At 35.8% G+C, this 12,861-nt stretch overlaps 1 protein-coding gene across 2 annotated transcripts in view; it reads left to right on the top strand.

The window, feature by feature from the left end:
* PHEX (phosphate regulating endopeptidase homolog X-linked) overlaps positions 1 to 11,588 on the top strand; it is a 214,261-nt gene extending 202,673 nt beyond the window's left edge. The window contains exons 19-22 of one of the 2 annotated variants that reach the window (XM_036270324.1): positions 5,119 to 5,184; positions 6,197 to 6,301; positions 9,651 to 9,727; positions 11,215 to 11,588. In XM_036270324.1, coding sequence (XP_036126217.1) covers positions 5,119 to 5,184; positions 6,197 to 6,301; positions 9,651 to 9,727; positions 11,215 to 11,317 — 351 coding nt within the window. In that variant the 3' untranslated portion in view covers positions 11,318 to 11,588. The remainder of the gene's footprint in view (positions 1 to 5,118; positions 5,185 to 6,196; positions 6,302 to 9,650; positions 9,728 to 11,214) is intronic. The other variant, XM_036270325.1, reaches the window with a different exon arrangement.
* The last annotated feature ends 1,273 nt before the right edge of the window (positions 11,589 to 12,861 follow it).

The raw sequence follows: 12,861 nt of genomic DNA, 5'->3' as shown, positions 1-12,861 counted from the left end.
CTTTTATACGCCCTGGCCAACACTTGTTAATTTTTGTCTTTTTTATAATAGCTATTCTAACAGGTGTGAGGTGATATCTCATTGTGGTTTTGATTTGGATTTTGCTGATAATGATGTTCATCATCTTTTCGTGTACCTGTTGGTCATCTATATGTCTTCTTTGGGAAAATGTCTATTCAGATCCTCTGTTTGTTTTTAAATATAGAAATGCTTGTTTGATTTTTGCTACTGAGCTCTATGAATTTTTTGTATATATGGCATATTTTGTATATTAGCCCCTTCTCTGGTATATGATTTACAATTATTTTCTCCCCTTCAGTAGGTTTCCTTTTCCATTTTGTTGATGGTTTCTTTTGTTGTGCAGAAGCTTTTTGGTTTGATAGTCTCACTTGTTCATTTTTGCTTTTGTTTCTTTTGTTTTTTGTGTCAGATTTAAAACAATCATTGCCAAGACCTATGTCAAGGGGCTTACTGCCTGTTTTAGAAGATTCATGATTTTAGGTCTTATGTTCAAGTATTTAATCTGTTTTGAGTTAATCTTTGTTTGTGGTATAAGATGATGGTCCACTTCTTTTGCATGTGGCTGTCCAATTTTCCCAACTCTTTGAAGAGACTGTACTTTTCTCATTGTATATTCCTGTCTCCTTTGTCATAAATTATTTGACCATATATGTCTGGGTTTATTTCTGGACTCTCTATTTAATTCCATTGATCTACTACTTTTGTTACTATAATTTTGTAATATAGTTTGAAGTAAGGGAGCATGATGCCTCCAGCTTTGATGCTCTTTCTCAAGATTGCTTTGGCTATCAGGGTCCATACAAATTTTATGATTGTTTATTCTATTTTTTTTTTTAAATCCTCACCCAAGGACATTTTTCCATTTTTGTTCAGATAGAGTGGGAGGGAGAGAGAGAGAGAGAGACATCGACGTGAAAAGGACACATCAAGTGGCTGCCACCCACACGACCCAACCAGGGCTGGGGACGAACTGCAACCGAGGTACATGCCCTTAGCGGGAACCGAACCTGGTTCTCTCTGGACTGCAGGCCGATGCTCTAATTGCTGAGCCAAACTGGCCAGGGCATGATTGTTTATTCTTTATCTGTAAAAAGTACCATTGTAATTTTGATAGGGATTGCATTGAATCTGTATTTTACTTTTGGTAGTATGGGCATGTTAACAGTATTAATTCTTCTAATTCATGAGCATGGAATATCTATTAATTTGTGTGTTCTTCAATTTTGCTCATTAATATCTTATAGTTTTCAATATATAGGTCTTTTATACCTCTCTGTTTAAATTTATTCCTAATTATTCTTTCTGATGCAGTTGTAAATAAATTTCCTTAATTACTCTTTCTGATAGTTCATTATTAGTATAAAAAAGCACAAAAGATTTTTGCATATTTTGTATCCTACAACTTTACTATATTTGTTTACTAGTTCTGTTTTTATTTGTTATAGAATCTTTAGGGTCTTCTATATAAAATATCATGTCATCTGAAATAGTGACAGTTCTACTTCTTCCTTTGAAATTTGGATGTCATTTATTTCTCTTTCTTGCCTAGTCACCCTGGCTAGTATTTCTAATACTATGTTGAATATAAATGGTGAGCATGGACTTCCTTGTCTTGTTCTCCATCTTAGAGGAAAAGCTTTTCAGCATTACACTGAATTTTATGTTAGCTATGGATTTGGTATATATAGCCTTTATTATGCTGAGGTACGTTCTCTCTATACCAACTTTGTTGAGAGTTTTTGTTTTTTTTTTAATCATAAATTGATGTTGAGGTTGTCAGATTTTTTTTTTTTTGCATCTGTTGAGATAATTATATTACTTTTATCCTTTGTTTTGTTAATGTGGTATATCACATTGATTCATGGATGTTAAAACATCTTTGCATCCCTGGAATAAATCCTACTTGATCATGGTATATGAACCTTTTAATGTATTGTTCAATTTGGTTTGCTAATAATTTGTTGAGGATTTTTGCATCTATAGTCATCAGGGATATTGACCAGTAATTATCTTTTTTTGTGGCATCCTTGTCTGGTTTTGTTATCAGAGTAATGCTGGTGTTTGGAAGACATGTTTTTGGAAGAATTTGTGAAGGTTTGGTATTAATTCTTCTTGGCTATTTGGTAGAATTCAGTGAAGCTGTCTAGTTCTGGACTTTTTTTTTTTGTTGGGAGGTTTTTGATCACTAATTAAATGTCCTTGCTAGTAATCAATAACTTCATATTTTCTATTTCATCATGATTCAGTCTTCATAGATTGTATGTCTCTATGAAGGAATTCATCCATTTCTTCTAGGTTGTCCAATTTGTTGGCATATAATTGTTCATAGCAGTCTCTTATGATCTTTTTTTTATTTCTGTGATACCAGTTGTAACATCTCTTTCATTTCTGATTTGATTTGAGTTGTCTCTTTTTCTTGCTGAGTCTAAATAAAGTTTTGTCAATTTTGTTTATTTTTCAAAGAGCCAGCTCTTAGTTTCATTCATCTTTTCTGTTGTCTTTTTAGTCTCAATTTCATTTATTTCTGCTCTAATCTTTATTTCATCCCTTTTACTAACTTTGTGCTTCATTTCATTCCTTTTCTAGTTCCTTGATGTGTAAAGTTAGGTTATTAGAAATGCAAATTCTTGAGTCTTACTCCAGACCTACTGATCCAGAATCTCATGAGGGTGGGGCCTGGCTGTCTGTCTTTTTGCAAACCTTCCTGTATTTCTGATACAAGCTAAAGTTTGAGAATCACAGGCCTAAACATTAGTTTGTTTTCCTGGGCTTAGATTAATGTATAAAATATTGTAGTAAAGATCACCAATGAAATTATTCAAAATCTACACTCCATTTCATTTAAAACCATTTCTTTAGAAACTATTGCTTAGGTTTAATTCATTGAAATAAAACCTCATTAATTTGAACTAATGACTCTGAAATGATGAAGAATTCTTAGTTATAGAATTTTGAACAAAAGAAATGTACTTTTAAAATGGTTATTTTCTATTATATATACATATATAAATTTCCATAAAGGCAAAAATGAAATTTTATACATGCTGTTTGTGTGTATGAAATTCTGTTCCTTTCTTTTTTGTCTTCACTGCCACCTCCTTTCCCTTTCCCTATCATTAGTCTATCTTCCCTACCTGTAATACATCTTAATAACCTAGATACACTTTTTTTCATGCACACACACACACTTTTAGTTCATTGTTTTCAATGGTTTCCTGAAAGTCCACTGTGTGAATGTACTATAACATATTTAACCCACATCTTGTTGAGGGGTTCTGGAGCATGAATTATACCATAGAAATTGTTCAGCCTGGAGTAAGAGGCTGGGCTGTTCTAATTGCACATCAATCAGCTACTGAGAGGTAGGGTATTACCTCCCAGGAATTTCCACATGAGTCAACTCTCCTAAGCTATGCTTAGTCTTCCTGAGCTGGTAGCAGATGCAGGAATGGCTGCATAGTGCTGGTATAAAAGGGGATCTGGTGCATCACCACTAGTGACATCTGCTGCACACTGGGAGCTGTAGGTTCCTAATTTGTTAAGCAAGGATGGTGATCATCACTTTCCTTGTAAGATTGAAGTGAAAGAATGTATGTAAGGCAGGAGTGATAACTTTTTGGGACTGAAGCTGGAAGGTCCTGGGTGATTACATAGATCAATGTAATCTGAGAATTTGTTGTCATTCATTGGTATTGTCTGATACCTGGGTGATTGGGTTACCTTGAAAGTGAAGAGTTGGTAGGATCCATGGCTTGAAGGTTTAGAGCAGGGGGTATTATTTCCTGTTACTGCTATAGCAAATCACCACAAACTTAAGTGACTTGAAATGACACAAATTTACTGTTAGTTTCCTTGCCTTTTCTAGCTTTTAGAGGCTGCTCACATTCCTTGGCTCATGGACCCTTTCTTCTTCAACACCAGAAATGCTGGGTCGAGTCTTTTCACATTGCATCACTCTGAGACAGTCTCCTGACTTTTTTTTCTTTTGAAAAGAACCCTTATAATTATACTGGACCCACTTGGACAATGCAGGCTAATGTCTCCATCTCAAGATCCTTACCTTAATCATATTTAAAAAATCTCTTTTGCCACATCAGGTAACATTTTCAAAGGTTCCAGGGATTAGGACATAGACATCTTTTGGCAGGGGGCATTATTCTGCCTCCTATGCAGGGATGGGCAGACTTTTTTGGAAAGGGCCAGATGTAAATAATTTAGGTTTTGTGGGCTGTAAGGTCTCCGTTGCAACAGCTCAACCCTGCCCTAATAGTGATAGAAGAGCTGCAGACAATACGTACACGAAGAGGTGTGGCTGTGTGCCAATAAAACTTGAACTATAGACACTGAAATTTGAACTTCACATAATTTTCACATGCCACAAAATATTATGCTTACTTCTATCCCCCTGTCAATGAATGAAACATGTAAAATCCACTCTTACCTTGCATCCTGTACAAACACAGCAGCAGGTTGGAATTTGGCTTGTGGGCTGTATTGGTTTAGATAGTTTTTTTTTCCTAACCTACTTAAGGATTTAAGGAACAATATTCAAATATCTGGAAGACTTTCTTCACCATGCTTGGCTGGTTATAATACATACTGCAAAGCTCAACCTTTGTTCCCCATGAGAACTACCATCATTTTAAATTTTTTCTTGGAAATTGGTGAAGGTGAGATGGTGATGGCTGGTCTTGAACCCTTGTTCCTATGTGATGGTAAATTTTTGGAAAGACAAGCACACTGAAAAGAATGCTCACATTATGCGAGTTAATCAGGTAAAGTAATTGGTATATTGACATTTCTATTTTTTCTTCATCAATCTAGAGTCACTGAGAATACTTTTTAATATTTTATTGGAGCTTGTTAAATGGGTTAGAATAAAGAGGTGGGTGAGAAATGTGTTACATAATAAAATAGAAATTATTAGATTCAGGAGCACCTTGCTGGGGTTAGTTGCCTATCTCACAATATATTATGACTACCTCTGATTTATTGAATGTAATTTTCTCCTTAAAATATGGCATTTTTTATTGCTATCATATTTGTGCCTCTTGCTGAATGATAGTCGACTATGAAACACTCTTTTTTTCTTGTTAGGTGAAAGGGAAGAGGACCCTGGGAGAAAATATTGCCGATAATGGAGGTCTGCGGGAAGCTTTTAGGGTACGTACTATAACATTTGCTGTGATTTTAAAAATCAAGCTCTAAAATACCATATGGGTACACCGCAATTTACAGCAGAGGCATGTTGTTGAGGAGTTAGATTTCTGTAAATTCTCTGACTTTCTATAAGTAGAATTATATTTCGCCATTGATTCTATTATACTCTATTATATGAATAGAGCTACATTTTTTTCTTTTTTGTTTTTGGGGTGTAAAGTAACTTCCTAAACAATTATATTTGTTATTAAGAATCATGTATTTAAAGGATAGTTTTCAGAAGATTCATTCATAATAGTATCAAAGCATGCGACAGAAATTTCCTCAGGGCTAGGTTCATATGAGTTTTCCTTCCTTATAATTTTCTCTTAAAACACCAGACTTCTATATTATGACCAGAGGCTAGTGGTTCTCATATAGTGAGCCAGGTAAGAGCCCATAATAATGTTTTCATCATCCACTGGTCTGTGGTTAAACAAGAAACATAAGGATGATGTGGAAAGATCTTCATAAAGCTAAATGAATTCACTATAAAGAGCAGACTTTTATTCCAAGACTTTATCCTTCCCCTATTCTAGTTAAAATATATCTTATTCTACAATGTGATGGTGATTGAAGATGATCATTTCCCCTCTTACTTGGCAAAATTAAAAAAAAATTGGCAGTATGTTGACTTCAAAATTTATTTCCATAGGCTTTGTCATTGTGTTTGATTTGCTTGTTCCCTGATAGGAAGAGGTAGAACATCTTTTTTTTGGGGGGAAGGGTAGTTAATGAACACTTTGGTCCTACTGCTTTGGTATTTATTGAATGTAAGGTCTTTTTTCAGGTGAACCTGCTTCACTGTTTTAAGCAATATGAAATTGACTTGCATTTCCAGGTTGGTTTTCTTAAAGGAAACCTTGACAAGGTGCATTTTGCACATGGTAGAGGATATATTTAATATCTCTGCACTGGATGGGAAAAGAGAAAAGCCATCATTGCAGAGGATCATCTATTCTGCTTCTCTCACCAGGCTTACAGGAAATGGGTAGATGATAAGAGGCAGGGAGTTGAGGAGCCTCTTCTACCAGGTATCACATTCACCAACAACCAGCTCTTCTTCCTCAGTTATGCTCACGTGAGTAGACCAAGGAAGGGGCATCAAAGATGAAATATGGGGTTTTGGCTTACTTCCTTGATCAAAAATTTGGAATAAAAGTTTTAATGGCATAACTTAGACTTTAGCTGAAATTTTGTCTTGCTGCTTATTTTCAGGATAAACTTCATTTTTTAATGTTTTATGAGACAAAATTTTTAGCCAATTATAGTTTAATTGGAAGCATTTTTTTTTTTTTTATCCTCACCTGAGGACATTTTTCCATTTTATATTCAGACAGAACGGGAGGGAGAGAGAGGGAGAGAGAGAGAAACATCGACGTGAAAGGGACAGACACATCTAGTGGCTGCCTCCTGCACAACCCAACCGGGGCCGGGGACAAACTGCAACCAAGGTACGTGCCCTTATTTGGAACCGAACCCGGGTCTCTCTGGACCGCAGGCCGACACTCTAACCGCCAAGCCAAACCGGCCAGGACGGAAGCATTTTTTTTACATCCAATATTATTTTGTATCAGTTTCAGGTGTATAACATAGTGGTTAGATAATCATATACTTTACAAAGTGTTCCCCCCAATATTTCCAGTACTCACCTGGCCCATATGCTGTATTTTACATCCCTGGAACTATTTTTTGACTACCAATTTGTACTTCTTAATCTCTTCACCTTTTTCACCCGGTCCCCCTACTGTGACACATAATTAATTAAATCCAAATTTATTGGCATTTTTAATTAAATGGGTTACCAGTCCTGTGGTAACTCACTTTCTATTTCTGTACTATAGCCTGACTTCTTAATGTTACTATTTGATACTATTAATAACCATTTCTAGTGACGCATTCATTGGCTTTCATGGCCCTGCACTTTCCTGCATTTCTCCTCCTTTGCCTCATTTGCTGACTTTATCCTACCACTCTCAACCTGTGAGGAACCCTAAGGCTATGTTCCCAACTGTCACATGATGACCACCAAATCTGATGACTACTAGAGCTAGGAATACAACAACAATAACGGCAAGGAGAGTCCTGTAATTCTTTTATGAGTTTAATGGGCTCTCTTGGCAGAAATAGAAAGAAGACGTGCACTAAATAAGGCACAATTCTGAGTTCAAGCAAGAGCCAATTCTTTGTTATTAACTATTGCACTAGTTTATGTCACCAATGTGTAGGCGTCATTTTCAAAGAAGTCAGAGATGGGGGGAAAAAGTGTATCTATCTCTATGCTCAAAACTAGACAAAAATTTTCATCAGTACAACCTTTTGTTCTTAAGTCTTTGTATTCTCTCTCATTAAGTTTGTGCATTCCCTTGTCTTCTTCAGTTAACTCGAGTTAAATGATTGTCACCTGTATGGGGTCTTTTATTTCTGAAAGCTACATGACAACCCTAAATAAACTATCATTTATCACCCTAACATCAACAAAACTGGAATCATGAACAAAATTACTTTTCCTTTTAGTTTTCCCATTTCTCTTAACACACCCCCAATCTTTGGGTCTCCCTGCTTAGAAAACCTGGATTCTTAGGTCCATCTTAGTTACGTGCTAGTTCACAACATCTCTTTGTAGATAAGTGAAGTAAACTAACTGATAGCAATATTACAGTCATACTTTTGAAATGTCTCCAAATAAATTTCCAAACCATATCTGCTTTATTTTAAACTAAAGAGATTTAGGAACAATGGGAAGCCATTTTATATCACTCATGAGAAATTATCTTGGAGCTTTTCCTACTGACAGAATGCAGAGATTTTTAATCTTTTGCATGTTGAAATAAGTCTGCTTATAGGGAGCAAAGTTATTTTCTCTCCTGAGAAGGTACTAGGAAAACAGTAACAGCCATAATGTGTTTTCAACAATCTCTCAAATGATATAGGAAGCAAAGATAATACTGTACAACAATGTAAGAATATTAGGAGAAATAGCATAAGAAAAAATGGGGTAAAATTGAGGGCCAGAAACAACTTCACAGTAGCTAGTTCCTGAGGAAAGTAAGGAGGAAATTAATCATATTAGGAAAATATCTTCAAAGTTAAATTCAGAAACCGAGATTGATGGTTTATCTTTATGAAAAGTATTAGCATCATATCATCTTTCCTGCTTTCTATATCCCTGTAGTTTCTGTGACCTGCCAGTTTTCCCCCTCCGATCTTTCTACTTTTCTCCATTCCCACTCATTTAATGGACATTCATTGGGAAATTTCCTGGGACCCATAAATAATCTTATAATTAGTTTCTAATTTCCTCTAGTACTATATGACCCTGCCATATAAATCTTTCTAAAATATGATTTTATCATTTCCTGCTCATAACAATGTTTAAGTCTAGTTTAAACACTTTAGGCTGTTGGTCAGGATTTCAGAAATCTGGCTCCATCTCCTCTGGCCTCCCATTGCTGCCCATTATGCACCACAGTCCAGCCTCGCTGAATGTCTTGCTCTTTTCTTTCTCTCTCTCAAATATGTTTTTGCTTCCTTTTTCTCCTCCACTTTGAATCTCCCCCCGCTCCATCATATTCGTGTGTCCTAGTTCTTTTCATGCTTTAAGACTAATATGTTTCAAGACATACTTCAAGTCAGGACTAAGTAGATTATGGTGCAGGGGCAAACTAAACAAGGGAAGTTTATTTCTTGTCCATGCACTATGTCCAACATGGGTCAGTAGTGGGGTCTCTGCTTATAGTTATTACTCAAGGACCTGGGTTTTAGAGTCTTTATCTTGACATGTGCTTCCATGGTCACCACAGGAGTAGGAAAGAAATATGAGGAAGTGTGCCCTGGCCTTTAATGTAGCATCTTAAATTGTTCTCCAGGCTCTTAAAACTTCTGCCGGTCTTTGAAAGCTTCTCCAGGAAGTGACATATATCACTTCTCATTATATTTCATTGCTAAGAGCAGGTCATATAGCTGTGCCTAACTTCAAAGGAGATGGAGAAGTGTTGTCCTCTTCACGGGCTGGACTAGGGTGGGGCAAGCAAGGCACCCAGGGTGCGAAATGCTAACTTTTCATGATGATACTCAATATTCATTTTATTGATTGAAATGAACATGGTTACATTTGATAAAGGCTATTCCAAGCATTATATTAATTGAATATATACATTGGTTGGTTCCTGGGCACATATACTATTCTCTTGATTTATAGCATTGGGCTGGAAGCCTTCCTAATTGTGGAATTATTTACAATGATAAAACCTTCTACTCTACGGATTAGAATAATAGATGGTACTACTGATGAAGGTTTTATCTGATCTACTAAAACTGTCATCCATTGAGTCTAAAATTATTCTTCAGTATAATTTGGAACAGTTAAAGTAGTAAAAAATGTGTAACTGGAATGGAAACATAATTATCAGGATGTTTTTCTCTTCTAGGTAAGGTGTAATTCCTACAGACCAGAAGCTGCTCGAGAACAAGTCCAAATTGGTGCTCACAGCCCTCCTGAGTTTAGGTAAAAGGGCAAATGAGTGATACTAGTTTTTAACTCTGCATCTCCCCTCTTCCACCCCTATGCAGCCATCCTTGTGTTTTACTAAAGAGGTGATCTGAACAAAAGCCTGTGTTGTGAATAGTGATAGCTTTATTTTGCAGACAAAAATACTGGCCAAATAGAAACTAAGCATGGGCCGAAAAGTCTCTTCTTAGACAAGGATGTGATCTTACATATTGTGCCTTAAAGCACTTAGAGATCTGGTTTATTTTGTGTTATAGAATATCCTATTTAAAGAAGCTTGTTCTTTATGCAGCCGACCAACACACATAAATGAGTGCCCACTTTCTGAATAGCTCTGAACACAAAGAAGGATATGTGGTCATATTAAACTATTATAACTCATATCTAGAGTCAAAACCTCTACATTTTAGCTTTTAGTTTGAATCTTATTTTGAAACACATGCTTATATATGAAGAGAAAAGGATTATGAATAACAATATTCATTGTATTAACAATATTGTAATGTATAAAATAGTAAGTAAAAATAAAATTAAGGTTAATATTGTTTACCCTGTGCTGGATTTCTAGCATAATTTGAGGAAAAATTTCTATAGTAGGGGACAGAGAATTATAATGGGAAATACAGGAAACCATAATTATTTATATTCAGTCTTTGCTTAGAACATATTATATCTGGATGTTTTTATATTTAATATTTAAATGAATCCATTAACATATTGCAGCAAAGTCATCTAAAATTTCTATATTTTAAAATCTTATTCCTAAAACCTTTCCTTGAATATGCTTTAGAAATTGACTATAAATTACCCAATAGCGTAAAATCTAATCACTGTTAGAAATTCTCCCCCACTGGCCTAAACTGTTAAGAATGCTGACAGTCTCTAATGGCCAAAATGTGTTCCCACTGACAAATGGTGCAGATAAAACCACTCAGCAGATTAATTACTCAACAGGTAAATTCTTAGAAACTAATTTCCTTTTACTAACTAGTTGCCCGTAATGTTGGATTTTAGCTGATAATTTGCAGAGCATACTTACTAATTATCAGCTAAATTCTATCTCTGACACTTGCCCAGGGTGAATCACACCATGAAACGTGCATCTCAACTGAAACATCCCAGCTAAAACACAGGAGATTATGGGAATATTTTTGGGTATTGGCCATTCTATTCATTAAAATATTCATAGGTAAAGAGGTCATTAGGGAAGAAGCAGTCAGTGACTGAGAATGCTGAATCTCTAGTCAGCCCTTTAAACATGCAATTGAGTAAGAAATGGATGAAGAGGAGTTTTTGCTGGCCTATTAGTGATGTTTGCAGTAACTACCTACAGATTTTGAGTGCAGCAGAAATCACACAATGGAAATACCATTTCCAAAAGGCAGTTACAATTAGAGTGCTGAGTAGGAATCTGTTACAGTTTTATCCAGAACCTGTTGATATGCAAGAGTTAAATGACATGGGCTTTGACATATCTTTTTCAGAGTCAATGGTGCAATTAGCAACTTTGAAGAGTTCCAGAAAGCTTTTAACTGTCCATCCAATACTACGATGAACAGAGGCATGGACTCCTGCCGACTCTGGTAGCTGGTGGACTGCTGGTGCATGCCATCCTGACAGAGCCGTACAATGCCAGTAGAGGCTGCACTGAGCAGGCACCGCCTCCTGCTTTAGGCCTCTATTACCCTGAGGACTTTTATTTTTAACGCATCTTCACTATTTGGATATTGCTTGGATCTAAACGGTATATTTTCCAAAGTCATAGGGCTTAAAAAATGGAATATAAGAAGTGAACCAAGTATGTTTCTTTAGAAAACCAAACCAACAAAATAAATCCTTAGGGTATTTACTTTTGTTATAACACTATCTGCTGAATTGTTGTAATTGTTTATTTTAGTGTGTCAGCCACAGCTAAGTGATACATAGCATTTTAATCTACAGCTTTGCCGAGGCCTAAGTAGAATGTATCCAGAAAAAAAAGTCCGTCTTTTAAACTTTTAACCCTCAATGATGAGGAGGTCTTTGTGCTCTGTGAAATGCGGTACTAGATTTTATGTATTGTTATTACATAGCATTTATTAAATATGAGGTAGTTAAATTAGAAATATGTTGTATCTTCATTTTACAGTTTTTGATGATATTCTTGCCTTTAGCTTTGGAATCTGTCGGGATGAAAATGGCCTTACAGCTTGTATCTAATGTAGCTTATTACCCTGTTCACATCAGCTAGGACAAAGGCTACTTGGTAAAGCACTTGAGTTTATCAAAGGGAAAAGAAGGATACATCCTTAAGTCCCAGAAGAAGTAAAAACTCATAGTCATGTAATAGCAGGGATACTAGGAGATGAAATCTCCAAAACTTGATGTAGTCTGCCGAAACCTCAGTGATTATGTCTGTCTGCCAGACACTTTTCTTTAGCCCAATTTCTGTTTGTCTTGTTATCCTCCTATATTTGCATTCTCCTATTTCTAACACTAGTAGGTATCAAGTAAATTCTTTTCTAATTTCCCATTAGGAACATAGAGTTGTTTGTTTTTTTTTTAATTAAAAAACTGTTTTTATTGATTTTTTTTTTTTTTTTTTTTAGAGAGAGAGGAAGGGAGAGAGACATAGAAACATTGATGTGAGAGAGATATATTGATGAGCTGTCTCCTGCATGCCCCCTAATGGGGATCAAGCCCACAACCTGGGTAGGTGCCCTGACTGGGAATCAAACCAGGACCTCTCGGTCCATGGGATGACGCTCATTCCACTGAACCACACCAGCTAGGCTGGAACATATAGCTGGCATTCCATTTTGGTGCAAAGAGCCAAATACTACACTAAGGAGGGCGCAGAGTGCCTTTCTGTTTTGGCTCGCTTAATGTTACCTCTTGTTTAAAAAACCTTTTTGAAAAATTTCTTGATTGAAGACATTTTTGAATCTATTGATTAAATGTAAAATTCTCTGCATAGTTCAAGGAAACATAATTTTTACTCTTCAAGTCTTCTTCTAAAGAGTCTGTAAGAAAAAGTAATACTGTTTTTGATCCTTAAAGCTTTATCCTTTCAAGTGAACTTCTCCATCTCTCTTTTTTTTTATTCTCACCCGAGGACATTTTTGCATTTATCTTCAGCTAGAGCAGGAGGG

This window comes from Molossus molossus, unplaced genomic scaffold, assembly GCF_014108415.1.
Source record: "Molossus molossus isolate mMolMol1 unplaced genomic scaffold, mMolMol1.p scaffold_m16_p_2, whole genome shotgun sequence".
Classification (NCBI taxonomy): Eukaryota; Metazoa; Chordata; class Mammalia; order Chiroptera; family Molossidae; genus Molossus; species Molossus molossus.
Note: the sequence above shows the minus strand (reverse complement) of the source record. Positions and strands in the feature narration are given on the sequence as shown.